Raw genomic sequence first — 17976 nt, 5'->3', positions numbered from 1 at the left:
AGAACTGCAGCCACCTGTTTAAAAAATCGATCCCCTTCATTGCTCCCAATATTTTGAATGGTCCAAAACGAGAAACTATATTTGCCAAAATTGCAAAATGACTTTTAATGGGACATTAGTGAATAATTGCATGAAACCATTAAGCTCTCTGAGATGCTGCCCGCACGAAGGACGCTACAGAAATGCAAGTTGCTGTTGTTGTTGAGTGGCATACAGAAGATTGGGACCAGTCACAGCATTGAAATGTCAAACAATCATTGCTCGATTTAAGCGAGTCAATGCCAGGTGAAGGTTGTTTTGCCCATAAAACACTGAAATCCCTGCAATTTACCTGTTTAGCACTTTGGGACGCCACTCCTCATATGAAAGACCAAATGTAGGGATTATTATTAGACTGTGTGGACACTGTGTACCAAATTCAGATGACTTCTGTGTGTCTAAAGGATTCTTCAGGGGTCAACAATTACTTCATAATCCTTGCAATTGATATATTGGGTCTGATCACATCATCCAGACGTCTCAAAGCGCTTCAGTGGATATACTGTAAAAGTGGTTTTGACTGTGTATTTTCTAGTTTCACTGCAAAGATGACAAAGCAATATTCCTACTGGGATTTTTTTTGGTGGTGGGGTGGGGGGGAGGGGGGAGTGTGGTTGGCAAACCTAGAAATTTAAGGTCCACAAACGTCCCCCTCTGCGGCGACTCCATTAAGTTGTCTGGTCTGAATCTCACCTCCCCTCTCGCTCCCCCCTCCCCCACCCCGGCTCAGGTCGGATTCCGCTACTCTCAAGCGTTCTGGGATGCTACCCCACGTGAAGGGCGCTATATAAATGCAACTTGTTGCTGTTGAATCTGGGCAATACCTTAGGCAAGTTTCCTTGCTCCATGCACACACACGCGCGTGCGCGCGAGAACGCCTCTGTTTACCAAGCAGTAAGTAGGAACCCGCTTGTTAGTCGATTGGCGGATCTCTTTCCGGGGGAAATAATCCCTCCGAAAAAAACATAATAATTCGGTCACTCGATCCACGACCGTTCACAAACGAGGGGCACCGTTGTGCGCAATCGGCTGCTACGTTTCGCCCCACAAAATGCACAGTCACTACACTATTATTATTATTATCATTACTTCACAGTGCATTCCGTGAAGCGCTTTGAAACGTCTCGACGACGTGCCAAGGAGCTGCATCAAATGGAAGGATGACAATCTGACAAGCTGTGCGCCTATCTATACCTGAAGCAACAGCGTCCTCTGGGCAACTCCCACTTCCCTGGGGTGGTGGGGGGGAGGGGAGAGGAGTGGGGGGGAGGGGGGAGGAGTGGGGGGGGAGAGGAGTGGGGGGAGGAATGGGGGTGGGGGGGAGGAGTGGGGGGGAGGGGAGAGGTGTGGGGGGGAGGAGTGAGGGGGGGGGAGGAGTGGGGGGGGGGAGGGAACTGAGCTCCGTGACGCGGACACCTCGCGAGACTCAGCGGCGGCACCAAACGTCAGGTCTCGCGAGAGTTGGCTCTGGGCGCAGCGCGCGGCGGGGGCAGAGCGGCGGTGGCGGCCATTTTGCAGAGTGAGCCAGAGATCGTCAGCGTGTGGTGTGTGCGTGCGTGCGCTGAGAGAGTGCGTGTGTGGGAGAGCCAGACAGACAGACAGAGAGAGAGAGAGGGAGAGAGAAAAAAAATGGCAGAATATTCAGCAGTGGCGCCGCCGAACGCTTTAGCCGGCGGGGGATTCAAGAACGATGCTTTCGCGGACGCTCTGCAGAGGGCCAGGCAGGTTCGTATCAGCATCGTCGACTTCAAAGAGCGCGGCTTCAGTTCCCCACCTCCCGCCTCGGCGGCCATGTTTCGATTATGTGCAGCGTGCGGCCGCCGCCTCGGACGTGGAGCCGCTGCCCGCCTTTGACCAGGCGGCCTTTTCAACGTGGGCCCCAGCGTTTCGCCTTAATGTAGGCAACGTGCCCCCCCCCCCACACACACCCCCACCTTCCCCCGAGAGGTTTATTTGAAGCCGCTGGGAAGGTTTCAAGCCGCTAGGCCCGGAGCAGAAGGACGGACGGCGGCGGCAGCAGCATGGCGCGTTTTAACAAAAGAGCGGCGTTTTTCGGGCCCATTCATTCCCAGCCACAAGGGCCACCGCCGGAGTCCAGAGGGGGTTGGGTTGTGAGATTTCCCTTTTAAAAATTTTTGTTAGCAGCTCAGGAGCGTCTGACTTACCATTTCAGAAAAAGTTCCCCCCCCACTCTCTCACTCTCTCCCCCCCCACCTCCTCCCCACTCGTTTCTAATATGGAGATTATGCATATCCCCCCCCCCCCCATTTCTTTTGTTGCACTTTCAAAGTGCAGCACGACACCATCTTAGTCTGTTCCCGCAACTCCATCTTAATTGTCAGCATGTGTGTTGGGGGTGGGATGGGGCTCAAAGTTCAGGAGCTGTGGGATTATTTGTAGCTTTTCATAAAATGTTTTTTTTTTGTGTGAGATCGTACTGTTTTGAGTTAAAATGAGACCTTCGCTTAAGATCGCTTTTATCAAAATAGTCGAGTTGGGAAGCATTTTGTAGCATTGGGTAGCTTTTATGAGCATACTTGAGCTGGCCACTCTTTTAACTTTTATTTGGATTTACTCTCCTAAAATTAAAGATTTTTTTTTACCTTTCTGCCAAATTTTGTTGAAACTTAGCTACAAAGAGAGGAGAGCCTGAATTCCAGGGTCTTGATTGATCGTTCATAGCATTGAATGCCCTATTTTGCTCCCGACTAATAGTTTATGCTGTGCTGGGAAGTGAAGAAATAAATGCTCTGTTATTGCACATCTTATAACGTTGTCATATTTGGGCCCATAACATGACATGCAGGACTTAGCTGGTGCCTCTAAAGGCAGGGGACATAAAACAAAGACACCTGATTGCAAAATGAAATTTATGTATCACTTAGGGTGTTAAACTAAACCAAACAGTGCCTTACTTTTGTGCCACCCTCTTGGGTAGGTTAAATAGGGTAAAATGACGGGCATGACTGGCAGTGCGTGATTTCATCACATTCAAGTGTTTGCACAGGCCGTTATCTTCATGCACTGTAGAACATGGTGGCAAATAGCTCCGGTACCATTTGTGCTGATTCAGTTTACTTTGCAAAATTTATGGGTCTGCATGGCTCAATTGGTAGCACTTTTGCCTCTGAATCAGATGGCTGTGGGTTCAAGCCCACCTCGGAACTTTGAATTTACAAGTTTAGGCTGACACTCCAGTCGATTGCTGGGGGGGTTACATTGTTGGAGGTTCCGTCCTTTGGATGAGATATTAAACTGAGGTCCTTTCTGCCTCTAAAGGTCCCATTTCAGTATTAGAAAATGGAAGAGTTTATCATGGTGTCCAAATATTAATAAGATTGGTCACTCATTTTATGCGTGTTTGTGGTACATTGCTGCTTCTCAAACACTTTGTAGAATTGTATATCCTGTGAAGTGCTTTGGGATGTCTTGATGTGATAAGCCTCTATACCAAATGCAAGGATTATTTATTTATATATACAGTAAATTCTGTAAAGTGCTTTGAGACGTCCTCCCAATTTGAAAGTCAGAGTATCAAATTCAAGGATTATTGTTTGCAAACATGCAAGAACTCTGTCAATGTCTACATTTTGCATTAAATTTCACATATTTCATTTTGGTGACCTGTGAGCAGTAGTTGACAGCAGTACATATAAAATTGCTATTTTTTAACTGTCCAACAGAATCGTGGGTAACACTCATTTGAGCTTCACATTTGGAATCCAAAGCTTTTGCATTCTAATCCTAATGCAGTGCAGTGTTTCATTTTTTTTATAGGTCGGTGAAATGAATATCACATCTAAAGATTATGCAGTAGGGGAGGAGAAAAAAGAGATGTGCTGGATCTCGCACACCAATGCTCTTATAGGTGGATTAGTGTTAATTGTCAAATATGATGACATTAACAGTGCTTTGTCCTGTTCAGCTGCACAGTAACCATAACATCTTTGATTCTCTTGCAATCTGGAGCAGGCTATGATTGAGCTCCTCAGGGTAATTGAAGCTGCTCTTTGAGGAGCAAACTTGGTAGCCATTTTAACATTTTGTCTTAAATGTTTTTTGTCTACATAAGTCTTCTGTTAGTTTATCGTAAAACCACAGTGCATAGAACAAGCACATTTCCCAACGTTTTGCAGTGATTAAAGCTTGATTTTAAACATGTGATTTATAAAAGTAAATTTCAAGTTAATATTTCAGGTAACCAGTATAACGTTTTGTCTTAGCAATGCATGGTCAAATCGCCTGCAGCTAGAGGCACTTAATAATTTTACTACATCTCTCCCGCTGTGAATTTGCAAGATCAACCTTTACTAGTGAAGTAAAATATTGCAATTAAAGAAGACCCACTTTAGTTTGTATATACGGTTCAATAGAGGAGACTTGTACATGGAATTGTTTTCCAACTGATAGTAAACAATTTATATAGCACCTCTAACATCAAATTGCACAGTGCTTTATATGTACTTTCTGTCGAAGTATGCATTTGCAATAGCCATTGTGCACACACCAAGGTCAGCCATAACAATTCATTTACCTGAAAGATTGTTGGCTGGAACACAGGAAAAATTCCCTTTTCTTATTGAATTGTATCCTGGAATATTTAATGGCAATGTGAAAAAGTAAATGGTTTTGGTTTGACATTTCATCTAAAGCTTGGCACTTTTGTCAATATAGTGCTCCTCAATTACTGCACTGGAGATTCAGGCTCATCTTCTCAAGTTCAAGCAAGGCTTCAACATTCAACCTTCTGACTGAGGAGTATTATTGCTATTAACTGAGACAAACTGATTTGGTTCAACATTTTTTTTCTTTGCTTTGTCTAATTACACTCACATTGCAGTTAAAAAGTAAATCTCCAATTGTCAAAGTACATCATTAGAGGAGGAAAATCCTATAACTGATTTTAAAAAAAACTCATAATGGCAAATCGAATCTGATTATATCAAATGTTGCCTTTTCACCAGATAGAAGTTTAATCTTCGAACTTAATTGTCTACCCAAATGAGGGTATCCTGTTTGAAGGGCTCTTGTAACAACTTCTTGAAGCTCATTATCTCAAGAGTAATTGTACCCCGTGATCTGGAAGTAAAAACATGTTTTGTATGTTTCCTTATTTTAAACAGGGCAACAAATTATTGCACCTCTTGTGCTGAATTGCTGAATTTATTCTTTCACAGTTCAAGTTTTCTTTTCTCCCCTTTTAATGTTCTTCCTGATTTCTTGGCATTGCTGATTTGTGTTGATCAAGATATCCGCAGGCTCCAGCTGCTCTCTTGCACCTTACCCAAGCAGCCATTCGTCATGTGAATTTGTAAGCAAGTATTGACCCCATGGGACACATCAGAGCAAGCTTACTTCTGACCTAATACACATTTTCTAGAAGGGCGACAGATAGCAATTTGTAGCTAGAACCTTGGATTTCTAAACCAAAGCACAGAGACCAAAAATAGAACACGGACTGCTAATTTACAGTTGACTAAGGATCTTACTGATTTGCAATGGGCTCAGTTCTACAATAGGCAGTGGCTTTATTAACTAATTTATAGGAGAGGTAGCATGAATGGAATTTCTAAAATCCAATTCTAGATATTTGAGTAATGGTATTAATACTGTTGTATTAATCTTAATGCTCCGAATGCAGCAAAATAATTTTCAAATTGAATTGCTGAATTAAATCAGCACAACCATAGAACCATCATCGGCTTGTCACTCTCTTTGACTTGACCACATTATATGCCTGATATATTGAAATTAATTTATTTTTTTGCATGTGTTCTTCAAGTTTCTGGACTTGTTTCTAAATTAAATTATGATTTTTCCGATTTAGCTTGGAGAATTTTTGGCCAGCACATGAGAAGCGCTAGTTGTTAATTCACTGGATCTTCTCCCACGAACTAGGATGGTTTAAAAGCGTATTTGGTTTGTGAAACCTGTTTATGATTTGAGTGGCCAACCCAAGGGGATTTGTAGTTCTGCTTTTGCGGTTTCCCATCATTCATTTATAGCTTTGTTGTTTTGTATGCATGGGATCTTTTACACTAGTCTATAAAAGTGTAGAAGGAAAACTAAATGTTACATCCCATGCAGCAGAACATGACATTGATATAAGCCTAAATTTTCCACAATAGTTGATGCTTATCATATTTGTTTTGTCTGCCTGCAGATTGCAGCAAAAATCGGTGGAGATGCAGGGACGTCAGTAAATCCACCTGACTTTGGATTTGGTGGACAGAAGAGACCGCTGGAAGATGGAGGTGAGTCCTTGTACTTAGAAGTTATTTTATCATCCATGAAACTTGAATTGGTACTTTTAATCTGGTATTGTATTATGGTTCTTTTGGGAAAGTCACATATCTTGCTTCTGTATAACAGCTCAGGAGCTGTAAAGATGGAGGCAATAATTTTCCACAGCAGATATGAGGAAATAGTTCATAGGGTATCTGTGTAACTCATTTATCCTGTAAGATATGGATGTGAAGTGTTAATTATAGTTTAGCTCATATTATGGCAGAATCTCGGTTTCGAGCTGTTTTGTTCAGGAAGGTTGAATTAGTGTTTGTATATTTTTGTCTTTAGGTTACAGTGTTTATTGGAATAAGAATCTCACTACTTACACAAATAGCTGGCTGTTCATGTTCGACATATTTACCCCAAGACTTCAGGAAATGCACCATTATGCATTTTCCACATATTTGTCACAAGCCCTGCTGATGTTTCCAGCTTTTTATTTTGGACAATAATAAAACCCTTGGAAAAATGAGTTTTTTGGAAGTTTTTTGCAACTGTTAAACTGTAGAAGGCTGTAGAAAAATTAGTATTGTTGATATGATGCTGCAAAAGTCTTCAAACTAGATTTTTTTGATGTGTCCCTTGTACAGTCTTGGTAAAAGAGGCTTTTTTGTACATGTCAGGTCAAGGTTAAGTATGGTGAAATGCAAAAGTTAATTGGCTCTGGTGCTAAATACAATAATTGTCGCCGAAAAATGCAGTTTTAATGATGAGAACTGCTTACACTTTTGCACTGAAGTATGAATTAATGATGCTTCAGCTGATCTTTGTAATTTTTTTTATTTTACGTGTAGATGACTGTCGGACAAGTCTGAACAATAGAGCACACTGGGAGGGAATGCCCTCTCCTTTCAAAGGCAGGAACTTTTATTTTTTCCCTGTGTGTAGTAGTTAAACGTGTATCTAGAGTAGACTTAAATGATGCAATGTAAAATGGTGGAATTTTTTGATCCATGGCAGCTAAACCACATAGTCACCATCTTATCTAGTTGTACCATTTACTTTATGACCATGAAACCATTGATGCAACATGTATTTCCTGATGAGGGATCCTGCAATTCTATAAATTGAAAATAACCAACTTCATTTTCAGTTTTGAATCCTCTTTTTGTACAGCAGCAAGCTTAGTGGAAAATGTCACTTGCGATCACCTTTTCCTTCATTTTCCTCGCTTTCATTTGCTTTGTCCCAGAGACACTATTTGGATGTTGAAAGGACAATTGGTTTTAATCTGATGGAAAGAGTAGCTTTTTGCATGCAACATTACAGGCGGAACGAACGTTGGTCTTTTTCCTGAGCAGGACCCCTTCTTTTCTGCTCTTTCTTGTGTTGCAGGTGGGAGTCTTCAATTTGGACTCAGATTTACAATGTCAAGTTTAAAGCTTGCAATTTAATACTATATTACTAATCTACTAAAACAATTTCTGTTTTGTAGCAAATGTTGCTGCTTACCCCAGATAATATATGAAATTGTTAAATGATGGAAGTAAATTGATAGTTGCCACAACCAGCTTTCATTATCCCATTTAAGCAGAATTGAAATACTTTGAGTAAGGCTTGCTCGGGTGGAGTGGATTTGAGTTTTGTTGTGTGGGCCTACAATTGTAAACTGCACGTCTAGCACTTTTGGGGGTGGTGCAGGCTTCACTAGAATTCACTTGGTGACTTGAAATTTAGGCAAGTATTTTGTGATTGCTTCAACTTTTGCTTTGAATACCAAGGATGATTAAACACTTCAGGTTAGGAGGGACACTTTTCAACCGATATAAACAATTGGCTGTTTGCAATTTGGCATTTAATCAAGATTTGAACATACTTTAAAATGTTCCAATTTTAGCATTGTGTGCACTTCCAACATTTTTAACATGCATTCAATTCAGTTTGTATTCTGAAATATTGAGCTCTTACAACCGCATACTTAGTTGATATTCCTTTGCCATCCTGCAACATTTCTCCTGACTTTTACAGGAAATTTTAGAATGAGGCAGTTCTGCTATTGTGTGATATTGAAAGGTTAAAGGCTATTAAAAATACAATTTAACCCATTTTGATAAAACTTGTTTTTTCTAATTCCCAATGCATTGTTTGTAGTATTTGAAGTTGAAGATCTAATCTGTTACCAAATCCTTTTTCCTTTGATATAATGGAGTTGTTTTATAGAAAAATGCTTTATTTTGCAGATCAACCAGATACCAAGAAAGTTGCCCAGAATGATCGTAAGTAATGATTTGTTTTTTAAGTAAGAAGTTCAGGTTTAAACAATCTTGTCTCCCCAAAAATCTTTCACTAACTCTGATGTGGGATGTCTTCCTCTTGATGATGACGAGGAGAATTTTCTTCCAAGTAAAACAAATTAAGGCATAAATGCACCATTTTAACACTATCTCTCCGTTGTATATAAGGTTACACACCAAGTGCTCCTTGCTTAGGGGGAGGGTAAACTTTCATGAGCACGAAAGGGAAGTGTGTTTGACACCTTGCATGAAGGGTGCAACACAAAAGCAAGTTGTTATATTTGTCCACTTTTCATATTTACTTTCGAGATCCATAAATTGCCAAAGTTTACCTGAAATAATTGTAAAGGTACATTTTACTGGGAAGGTAAACTCTCATAAACCCATAAGTCAAGGATTGCTTAGGGGAGGGTAAACTTTAATGAACGCAAAAAATGTGTTCAACACTGAAATGGAATAAGTATGTCAAAATGTATTACAAAATTATGACTAATAAACCCCTTCATAATTCTTCACTGTTATGAAATAAATCAGCACTTCTACTGTTCCTCAAATCCCATATAATATTGAAAAAATGCTGAGGCAAAAGGAAACAATGATGTCATTTATTTGTAAATGGCCATGATGTATTTTGAAGTAGAATGTTATAATCAAACCTGCAGATGTGGTAAAACTACATTATGAAACGTTTCCATACACTGGCTTGTACTTTTACATTTGAACTTTCATCAAATTAATTAACCATTTTGCTCTGGGGGGCATGTCTTGCATCTATATCTTCTATACATCTTCAAATAAATGAATTTAGTAGGTTATGCAGTTATTCAAATACCAGTTCCTTTTTGAAGATTGATATTTTTTTCTTTATTTTCTTTTAGCATTTGGAGCACAATTAGCTGCAATGCATCAACAAAGGTAAGAAAAATGTCTTAACTTCTAGAGTAAATTAGAAGGAACAATTTAATGAAGAAATGGCAAGATTGTTTTTTGTGGCAGGTTTTATTGGCTGGGAATGCTCTGCTTTATAATTTATACATTATTTTAATTTCTTGCAGTGTATGTTTGTGTTGCTTGAAATTGTGTATTGGATAATGTTCTATATACTGCACTAATAAATTAGACTTGGCATTTTAAACTCAAAATATAAGGTTGGGTTTTGTCTATTTTTGTAATACCCAAAAGTTGTAAGAAGTATGCAATAATTATTCCTGAAATATTGTGCAACACCAATGCATGTAAACAAAGGTAATTAATTGAAGCTTTTGCAACTTGAGTATCAATGGATGTGTGCTCTGCTGGGAAACAGCTGCTGTTAGGGCATAGCAAAATGCAACTTTCCGAATTCCTCCTTGAAGCAATCTGGTAATGATCCAGTATATGAGTATTAAATAGTTCAGATTGTGGTGATAATGTTTGCTAACTCGTGAATCTTTTTATTTAGGTCGATTGCAACGGAGGAGTACAAAGTTCCTGACAGCATGGTTGGATTTAGTAAGTAAAATACACACAACATATTTTCCAGCAAACATGAATCAAATAATGTGCGCCTAAAATTATGAACTGTTTGTAAGTAGCATCTTTGTTTTATGGTTTGCATCTTAAAAAGGTAGCTTAAAGCCTTAGCTGTCTAATGTCTGATACATTTCTAGGCACATCTTTCCCCTTTGCAACTATGAGTGAGGATTATGTTTTTGAATATACAAGGCATACCCTGTCATATAGTGTCTCCCAAGAGTGCAAGTTCACTTTGAGTGTGGGACTCCTGTGAACCCATAAGTACTAGAAGTGGTACGTTTCCAGCGCAGACCACTGCTTCCTGACAATCTGCTGGGATCAATCCAGTGTAAGTGACATCAATGGTGACCTTACAGCCTGGAAGTAGGGCAGGTGATTATTGTTTTACAGACCTGTTCTAACATGGTGTCTTAATTTTTTTGATCTGAGCAACGTGTTTTCACAGGATCGCTCTGTATGGGTCTGCATACTGAGATGGCACCTGAAATAATTGAAATGCTTCTTAGGAGAAATTCAGTTTCACTCAACTATATAGAGGACTAGTGAAATGTTCTTTTCCTTTTTTTACTCTCCACCTCATGCCTCCCCCGTTATATTTTTTAAAAATTGTTCTCTTCAGTTCTCTGAATTGTAAAAACTCCCTTGAATTTTAGAGCTCATCCCAATATTAACCTTTAGATTGTTAACCATATGTGCTTTCAACCAAACATTTGTAATATTTAGTTTGGTATGTTTGTAATAGGCTGGGAAAAGTGCATGGTATGTTTGAATGCCAAGTAATATTTCCAACTCTTTGAAGGATAACATTTTAATGTATGTAGTTTGTCAGATTAGTGAATTAAACTTTAGGTAGCTGAAGCATTCTGAACCTAGGAATGTAGCACTGAAATCATCTGTTTCTTGATATAATTCAGTTATGTTTTTTTCAGTAATTGGTAGAGGTGGGGAACAGATCTCCCGTATACAGCAAGAATCTGGTTGCAAAGTACAGATTGCACCAGGTAGGTATTAGTGTATTGTTAGTGCAACGTTTAATTTATTTTCTGTGCTAAGCTTTGAAACACACTGGTTTTAAATGTAGTTTGTAATTGCAGCAGGCTGGGGAAGCAACGCTAACAAATACTGAATGATGTTTTTCCCCCTCCCCTTCTATAGCCATATTCAAATAAACTGTACAGCTGAGAGATGTGTGCATTGTATTTTGAGATGCTGTGTGATAAAAGGGACCCTGGCGGCAACATTGACAGTGAATATCAATGATGCACATTGGCAGATCAAATTTAGAGCTCTGTTTATTTAGTAAAACCTTTGCAGAGCAATATTCATTTGAACTAAGGATAAGATTCATCTCTGATTAGATTTATAAAGCACAATTAATTTATTCATCTTTAAGTATTTGACTGTGTTCATGGGTATAAACTTGAGTTTTATTTTTAGACAGTGGTGGCCTACCAGAAAGATCCTGCATGTTAACAGGAAGTCCTGATTCAATTCAGTAAGTATTTCAAGATATTCAGTTAGTTACGTGACTTAAATATGTGAAAAACTAGCACAATTTAAAGTTAAATAAGGTTTGACTATATGAGTGATTTATCAATCTGGAATGAAGGGTTTGTGAGTGTCGTATAGTGTGAAGTTTTTTTTGTGAAATCAAAGTAGCATTTAAAAGCTTAGCCAATTAATATTACAGAGCTGCAAAGAGACTACTTGATCAAATAGTTGAAAGAGGTCGGATTGGACCTGGTTCACACCATGGGGATGGACCAGGTACTGCTGTTCAGGAAATAATGATTCCTGCAACCAAGGCCGGGCTTGTAATTGGAAAAGGTGGAGAAACAATTAAACATTTACAGGTAAGACTTTCTATTTACTGATGGTTGTTTTGCTCAATAAGGTGCTTGGGTCTGGTGGTACTTGTTGAGGTGGGTACATGGAGTTGTTTTGTTGCAAAATAGGAGCGTGCTGGAGTCAAGATGGTAATGATCCAAGATGGCCCTCAGCCGACTGGGACTGACAAACCTCTCCGAATAACAGGGGACCCATACAAAGTACAGGTACGGCGCAGTATTCCTTTCATATTTAAAGTAATGCTGCTGTCATGGTGTCTTAACAGTGTGGATATTTTATTTTATATTTTTGTTCAATGTTTCAGCAAGCCAAGGAAATGGTGATGGATCTAATCCGAGATCGAGACCAAGGTGGATTTAGAGAAACGCGTAATGAATATGGATCCAGATTGGGAGGAAGTAATGAAGGCTTAGATGTAAGTATATAGATAAACTAGTCAAGTTGATTAAAAACACATAGACACAATGTTCAGGATTGCAGCATGTCATAATAGTATTGAGCTAAAAAATTATCGTGTTAATACATTTGGAATCACTTACATTTTTCTCCGTTGACGAATGTTCAACAGCTCAATTGTTTTACAGGCATCCTTAGGTAAGTGTGTTCGTCACCATTGTCTGTTTTGCCTACAGGATGTCTTGTAGTGTGTATTAATTAAGTTTTCTCTTAGGTGCCTGTACCACGATTTGCTGTTGGCATTGTAATAGGAAGGAATGGAGAAATGATTAAGAAGATTCAGAATGACGCTGGTGTGCGGATTCAGTTCAAACCAGGTAAAGTTTTAAAAAGAAAAATTAATCTATTATGCTATTGTGTAACTAAAGCTTACTCTTCTGCTTGATTCTTCTGCTTGATTCTGTTGAATATAAATGTATATCAATTTAAAAAGGTGTTTTGTGTTCTAGATGATGGGACAACTCCAGAAAGAATAGCTCAGATCATTGGTCCTCCAGACAGATGTCAGCATGCTGCAGAAATACTTACAGACCTCCTGCGAAGTGTTGAGGTTATAATTATTCACTGACTATGCATAGTACTTCTCTATTGCCTAATAACTAGATTATCTTAAGGTTTAAGTTGTTTGATTATATCATGATTTATGCTAAATATAGCTCAGAAATGTATTTATAACGCTTAAGCTTCAGAGGCATTCGACAAGTGGGTAAAAGCCATTTCAGAAAGATTTTAATCTTGCTTAGGCGGGCATGCCTCCTGGCCCCGGCGGCCCTGGACCTGGCAGAGGAAGAGGCAGAGGACAAACCAACTGGAATATGGGTCCCCCTGGTGGACTCCAGGAGTTCAGTTTCACAGTACCCAGCAGCAAGACGGGCATAATTATTGGCAAAGGTATGATACGATATGAAGTTTTTACTTAAGATTTTTTTTATATCTCAACTTGTTGTATGCATTTGTAAAATGAATACTGATGCATTAAAATACCGATATAAAAGTTGATCTGTTTTGTGAAGCTGACAGATGGCCTTTGTGAAATTAGCTTGCACATTCCTCATTGGGATCCTAGTGGTCGTGATGCCATAGTGCAACTGTGCCTTATTTAGCAACGATTGGCTTTGAATTGTGAATCTATTTGAGTGAAGCCATGATAGTTGGTGTGGCGAATAGAGAGCTCATTGAAAGTTCACTGGAAAGTGATTCCGTGGCATGTTATGAGCAGGCTTCAATGTGTACATATTCCTGTACTTTTACTTCCATTTAGAGTCCACAATGCTGCCTCAGTTTTAAATTGGAAAATTATTTGATTCTAAGCAGTACTATAAGAATGTGATATAATTTAATATCTTTAATGGTTAATACTTTGTTTTCAATATAGTATTGTATGCAGAGTATTGTGTCCTGATAAACCTTTTTTGAATGTTCTGCTTTAGGTGGCGATACCGTTAAAGCAATTAGCCAGCAGTCAGGTGCACGGATAGAACTTCAGCGAAATCCTCCGCCAAATGCTGATCCAAACTTCAAAATGTTCATTATTCGAGGATCAGCTCAACAGATTGACTTTGCTAGGCAACTTATTGAAGAAAAGATTGGGGTAAGCTCTTTGTGCTATAATCCAAATGATTTATAAATTTGCAGGTAATATTTTTTAAATTGAATCAATTGATATTCTCTGATTATGAACTTGGTCTTAGCTTACTAAATAAATAGATGACATGGTTTCAAGCTTGCTTGAGTTGGGAGGGGAGGAAATATGTGAAGGAAAATCCACAAGCTAGCCATTTATAGGTTTATGCTTTAAAGGTATTGGTTTGGTAGTCTGGGAGTGATTAATTTCCCCCCCACCCTCACAAAGGAATATACTTGCCTGCAAAGTTGTCATGGAACTAGAAGTTTAGATTAGTTGTTGATTTCATTCCAGACTGCTATTTTGCCAGTAATTTAATAATTTTGCAGGAAGAAGGGAAATCTGCAGGCTATGTATTTTTGCAAGATAATGGCTGCTAAACATCTCTGTTGTTAAGGTTCTAACAATTGAAGTATTAGTTGTGAAGCTAGAGGTTTCTCTTGAGACGCTATGGTAGACTCTAAGGCAATCCTGGATTATGATTTTTTTTGGTATGGAAGAATTGGGTGGAGTTCATGGTACTGAAGTCACCCAAAGTAAAACCTGTTAGCTAAATTCTAAATCAAAAGTAACCGTACAATTAAGTAAGTTTTTTTGTTGCTGAATTTCTTTTGAGGCCTTCTTGTGTGCAGTGATTAACTATGATTCCTATGTTTGTGTGTTTAGGCTCCTACAGGCCCTCCGGGGCCACCTGGTCCCCATGGGCCACATGGACCCCACGGTCCTCCTGGTCCACACGGTCCTCCTGGCCCTCCAGGTCCTCCAGGCCCAGGAAATCCTATGGGTCCCTATAATCCCGGGCCCTATAATCCTGGCCCGCCTGGCCCTCCTCAACAGTAAGTAATCTAATCAAACCACAATTCCATGAATTTGATATAAAATGTGGTGTGTTGCCATTACTAAATTTCTTCACTTCTTACAGTGGTCCTCCAGCCCAGTACGCTCCACAAGGATGGGGAAATACCTATCAACCCTGGCAGCAACAGGGCCAACCAGATCCAAGTAAGAGACAATTCACTTACTAATTCTTTGCATTGGAACTGTAAATAAATATACTGAATTTGCTATAATACTGTACATTTTTATCTACAGTGTTTGGACGCTGGGAGTAATAAACTATATTTTTAATCTATTGTAGATAAAGCTGGAGATGCAAATACGGCTGCATGGGCAGCGTATTACGCTCAGTATTATCAGCAACAAGCACAGCAGCCACCTGCAGCTTCAAGTACTGGTCAGGGCAATACCCCAAATTCTGGACAGGGTAAATCATTGTGTATTTTTTTTATCAGATCTTCTGGCTACACCAAGAGAAAATTAATTGCTGCAGGTTTTTTAAACCTCAGCACTAAACTTGCACTTATCCCAAAAATCGTACGGGCTGAATTTTTTTTATAGAGCAGTTAAACTGTTCATTTTTCCCCTGTAACATTTATGCCTGAAAATTTTTGATAAACGAGGTGGTTAGAAAAGCTCAATTTAGTCTAGCAGCCTTTGAGTTTTCCTGCGATTACAAACCATCTCCACCTTTCTTTCCCCCTATACCTTCTGAAAGTTGACCTAAAAAGCCTAATGTTAATTTTATAAATATGTGTATTGTTTTCTTTATCAACAGGTGATCCAAATCAACCAAATCCAGCCCAGAATCCTCAAACTGATTATACCAAGGCCTGGGAAGAATATTACAAGAAACTAGGTACCATTTTTTGGTTCCCTTATTAAAATTCTCCTATCACAATTGTAAAGGTTGATGGTTGAACCTTCATGGAAGGAGATGCTCGAAACTACTTGCATCTTTACCACATCCTTTCTACTGCTGTTGGTTTATCTAATTTACTGGGTGCGGCATATCATTGTTCTGCCTATTCGTACTACTTTGAGAAAGTGATAGTTTGGCATGCCTGTGTTGAAATGGCCTCCTGTATTACTGGTGAATTTTCATCCAACATAAACATTGAGGACAGTCATGTGCTTCTGGATACTTGCTAAAAGGTCATTCAAGTTTAATTCAAGATTAACCTTGTTTTGAAGTGTGCATCCCAGTCAGCTAATCTAAGTTTAAGACACAAAAAAGTTGAACATCTCTCCTCAACGTCCTACCCAATCAACCAGCTGTTTGGAATTCTGTGCCAGGTATGCAGAAATTCAAATGCTGATTATAATTACCTGCACCAGAATTGTGGCACAGAATAGGAAGACTTTAAACGCTGATTGCTGATGCATGGTATCAAAGATTAGATGGAATTCTACACTTTGTATGGAGAGCAGTTTAAAATTCTGTCCCCATTCTATGTAGGTCAACAGGGACAACAACCACAAGGAGCCCAACAGGATTACACAAAGGCCTGGGAGGAATACTACAAAAAGCAAAGTATATCATTCTTTATAATTTCAGGAAGTTAAAATAAATTAGTGCATTGTCTGAAAGTATGATGTTTACTGTTGCGGTTCCTGTCTGTTTCAGGTCAGGCAGCTCAGGCTTCTGGTGCAGCACCTCCACCAGGTGGTCAGCCAGACTACAGTGCTGCGTGGGCTGAATACTACAGGCAGCAAGCTGCGTACTACAGTCAGACAAACTCGCAAGGAATGCCCCAGCACCCTCCAGCACAGCAACCTCCACAGGTAAATGTCAGTAAATGTAAATGGGCATAATAGAAAAAAATTGGGTTCTGTTTTTTCTTTCCTCTATATGTTATACAGCATATCTTCATTCATAAAACTTCAATATACCCAAATAGATAACTTCTGTGAGGCTTAATAGTTCAGTTACTCAAATGGTGCTGAAATAGTATTATGTTCAAAAAGTACTTTCTGTTCAGAATGTAAACATTTGAGAAATGAATTTGATAGATTTTGTACAGAAATTTGTTTTGAATGCCTGTTCATCACTGAAAATTTCCCCCCAACCAGGCTATTGAAACCACCTGACCAGCATTTGTTTTAACTTTTCCTTTCACAGATTAAGGATCCTGTCCACACGCAGTGTCCTTCAAATGTTTCATGTTTGTAACCACTTGTGTATTTCTTATGTATTTCTTCTGCACAGGGCCAGTAATGTGAAGTGGAGATAATTACAACAGTGTGGGGAAAAGCCTTTGTAAAATGTATGGATGCAGACGCCTTGCTGAAGATCTTAATTTTGTTTGGTTTCAAAAATAGTGTTTCTATTTGTCATACCCGAGAGGTTGAAAATGTGATAACCATCATTTTGTGTAGAAATGCAAATTGGTTTGCTTTTAGTGAATCACAATAGTTTGAACATTCCAGCATATGTATTTTCAATTTCTATTCAGTCATTAAAGTGACATGTGCTTCTGTTGTAAAATGTACTAATTTTCAATGTATACCTGTTCACTTTTAAACACTTGTTTTGTGCTTGACAATAAATCATATGAAAACCTTTGTTGTGGGTAAGTTGGATCTATGGGTAATTATGTCACCACAGATGTGTTCCGCGTATTGAACTGTAACTTGATATATTCTTACACATTCACTGTCTTCTGAATTCTTGCTTCGTCGAGCTTAGATTTGAAATGTGGATAATTTTGATTCTTGCAGAACAGAATAGCTATTGTAGTCCAATAGGTTCAATCTGTTTCTTAAAAAGCCATATTATCAGTTTAGTTTATCAGTTGTGATGCAGATGTAATGAATTTGGGACAGTGCATCTCTTGCATAATCTTTTCATAGCAGAATGTACAATGGTGAATTTATAGTCGTGCTATTAAATCTGTCAACGGCATCTGTAGCTTTGGTGTTTCATACTAATTGTGTCTTTAAGGCCAACTGTTCAGGGAGTGCTTTTTAGTTTGTTCGTATGATCTGCATTTCTTGCCATGTAAAATAGTGCCCCATAACTTTTTCTTTTCTACCAGAAGTTTAGGAAAGCTGATGGTAAGGTATCAGTCACAGCATTCATCAATGTCTCAATTCCTTAAACTGAAAATTGGATTGTATTTCTGATGCAATATG

General features: G+C 39.0%; 1 protein-coding gene across 2 annotated transcripts; it reads left to right on the top strand.

The window, feature by feature from the left end:
* The first annotated feature begins 1620 nt into the window (after nucleotides 1-1620).
* On the top strand, nucleotides 1621-17746 carry fubp1 (far upstream element (FUSE) binding protein 1). Of its 2 annotated transcripts, XM_042335333.1 has the most exons (22): nucleotides 1621-1764; nucleotides 6203-6293; nucleotides 7122-7184; nucleotides 8508-8543; nucleotides 9440-9476; nucleotides 10003-10052; nucleotides 11006-11077; nucleotides 11514-11571; nucleotides 11767-11929; nucleotides 12032-12130; nucleotides 12229-12339; nucleotides 12595-12697; nucleotides 12830-12930; nucleotides 13124-13271; nucleotides 13811-13971; nucleotides 14671-14840; nucleotides 14927-15006; nucleotides 15143-15268; nucleotides 15620-15700; nucleotides 16301-16375; nucleotides 16469-16626; nucleotides 16964-17746. In XM_042335333.1, exons 1-22 carry the CDS (start codon nucleotides 1669-1671, stop codon nucleotides 17012-17014), a joined length of 2130 nt encoding a protein of 709 aa, XP_042191267.1. In that variant the 5' UTR covers nucleotides 1621-1668; the 3' UTR covers nucleotides 17015-17746. The 2 variants fall into 2 exon arrangements, with proteins under 2 accessions (XP_042191267.1, XP_042191268.1); XM_042335334.1 differs by lacking the exon at nucleotides 7122-7184.
* The last annotated feature ends 230 nt before the right edge of the window (nucleotides 17747-17976 follow it).

Source organism: Callorhinchus milii, unplaced genomic scaffold, assembly GCF_018977255.1.
Source record: "Callorhinchus milii isolate IMCB2004 unplaced genomic scaffold, IMCB_Cmil_1.0 Scaffold5, whole genome shotgun sequence".
Classification (NCBI taxonomy): domain Eukaryota; kingdom Metazoa; phylum Chordata; class Chondrichthyes; order Chimaeriformes; family Callorhinchidae; genus Callorhinchus; species Callorhinchus milii.
Note: the sequence above shows the minus strand (reverse complement) of the source record. Positions and strands in the feature narration are given on the sequence as shown.

Coding starts and splice junctions, on each gene's coding strand:
- fubp1 (XM_042335333.1), top strand. CDS start 1,669: ATGGCAGAATATTCAGCAGTGGCGCCGCCGAACGCTTTAGCCGGCGGG. Junction 12,340..12,594: donor GAAGTAATGAAGGCTTAGAT/GTAAGTATATAG, acceptor GTTTTCTCTTAG/GTGCCTGTACCACGATTTGC. Junction 15,007..15,142: donor ACAGGGCCAACCAGATCCAA/GTAAGAGACAAT, acceptor AATCTATTGTAG/ATAAAGCTGGAGATGCAAAT.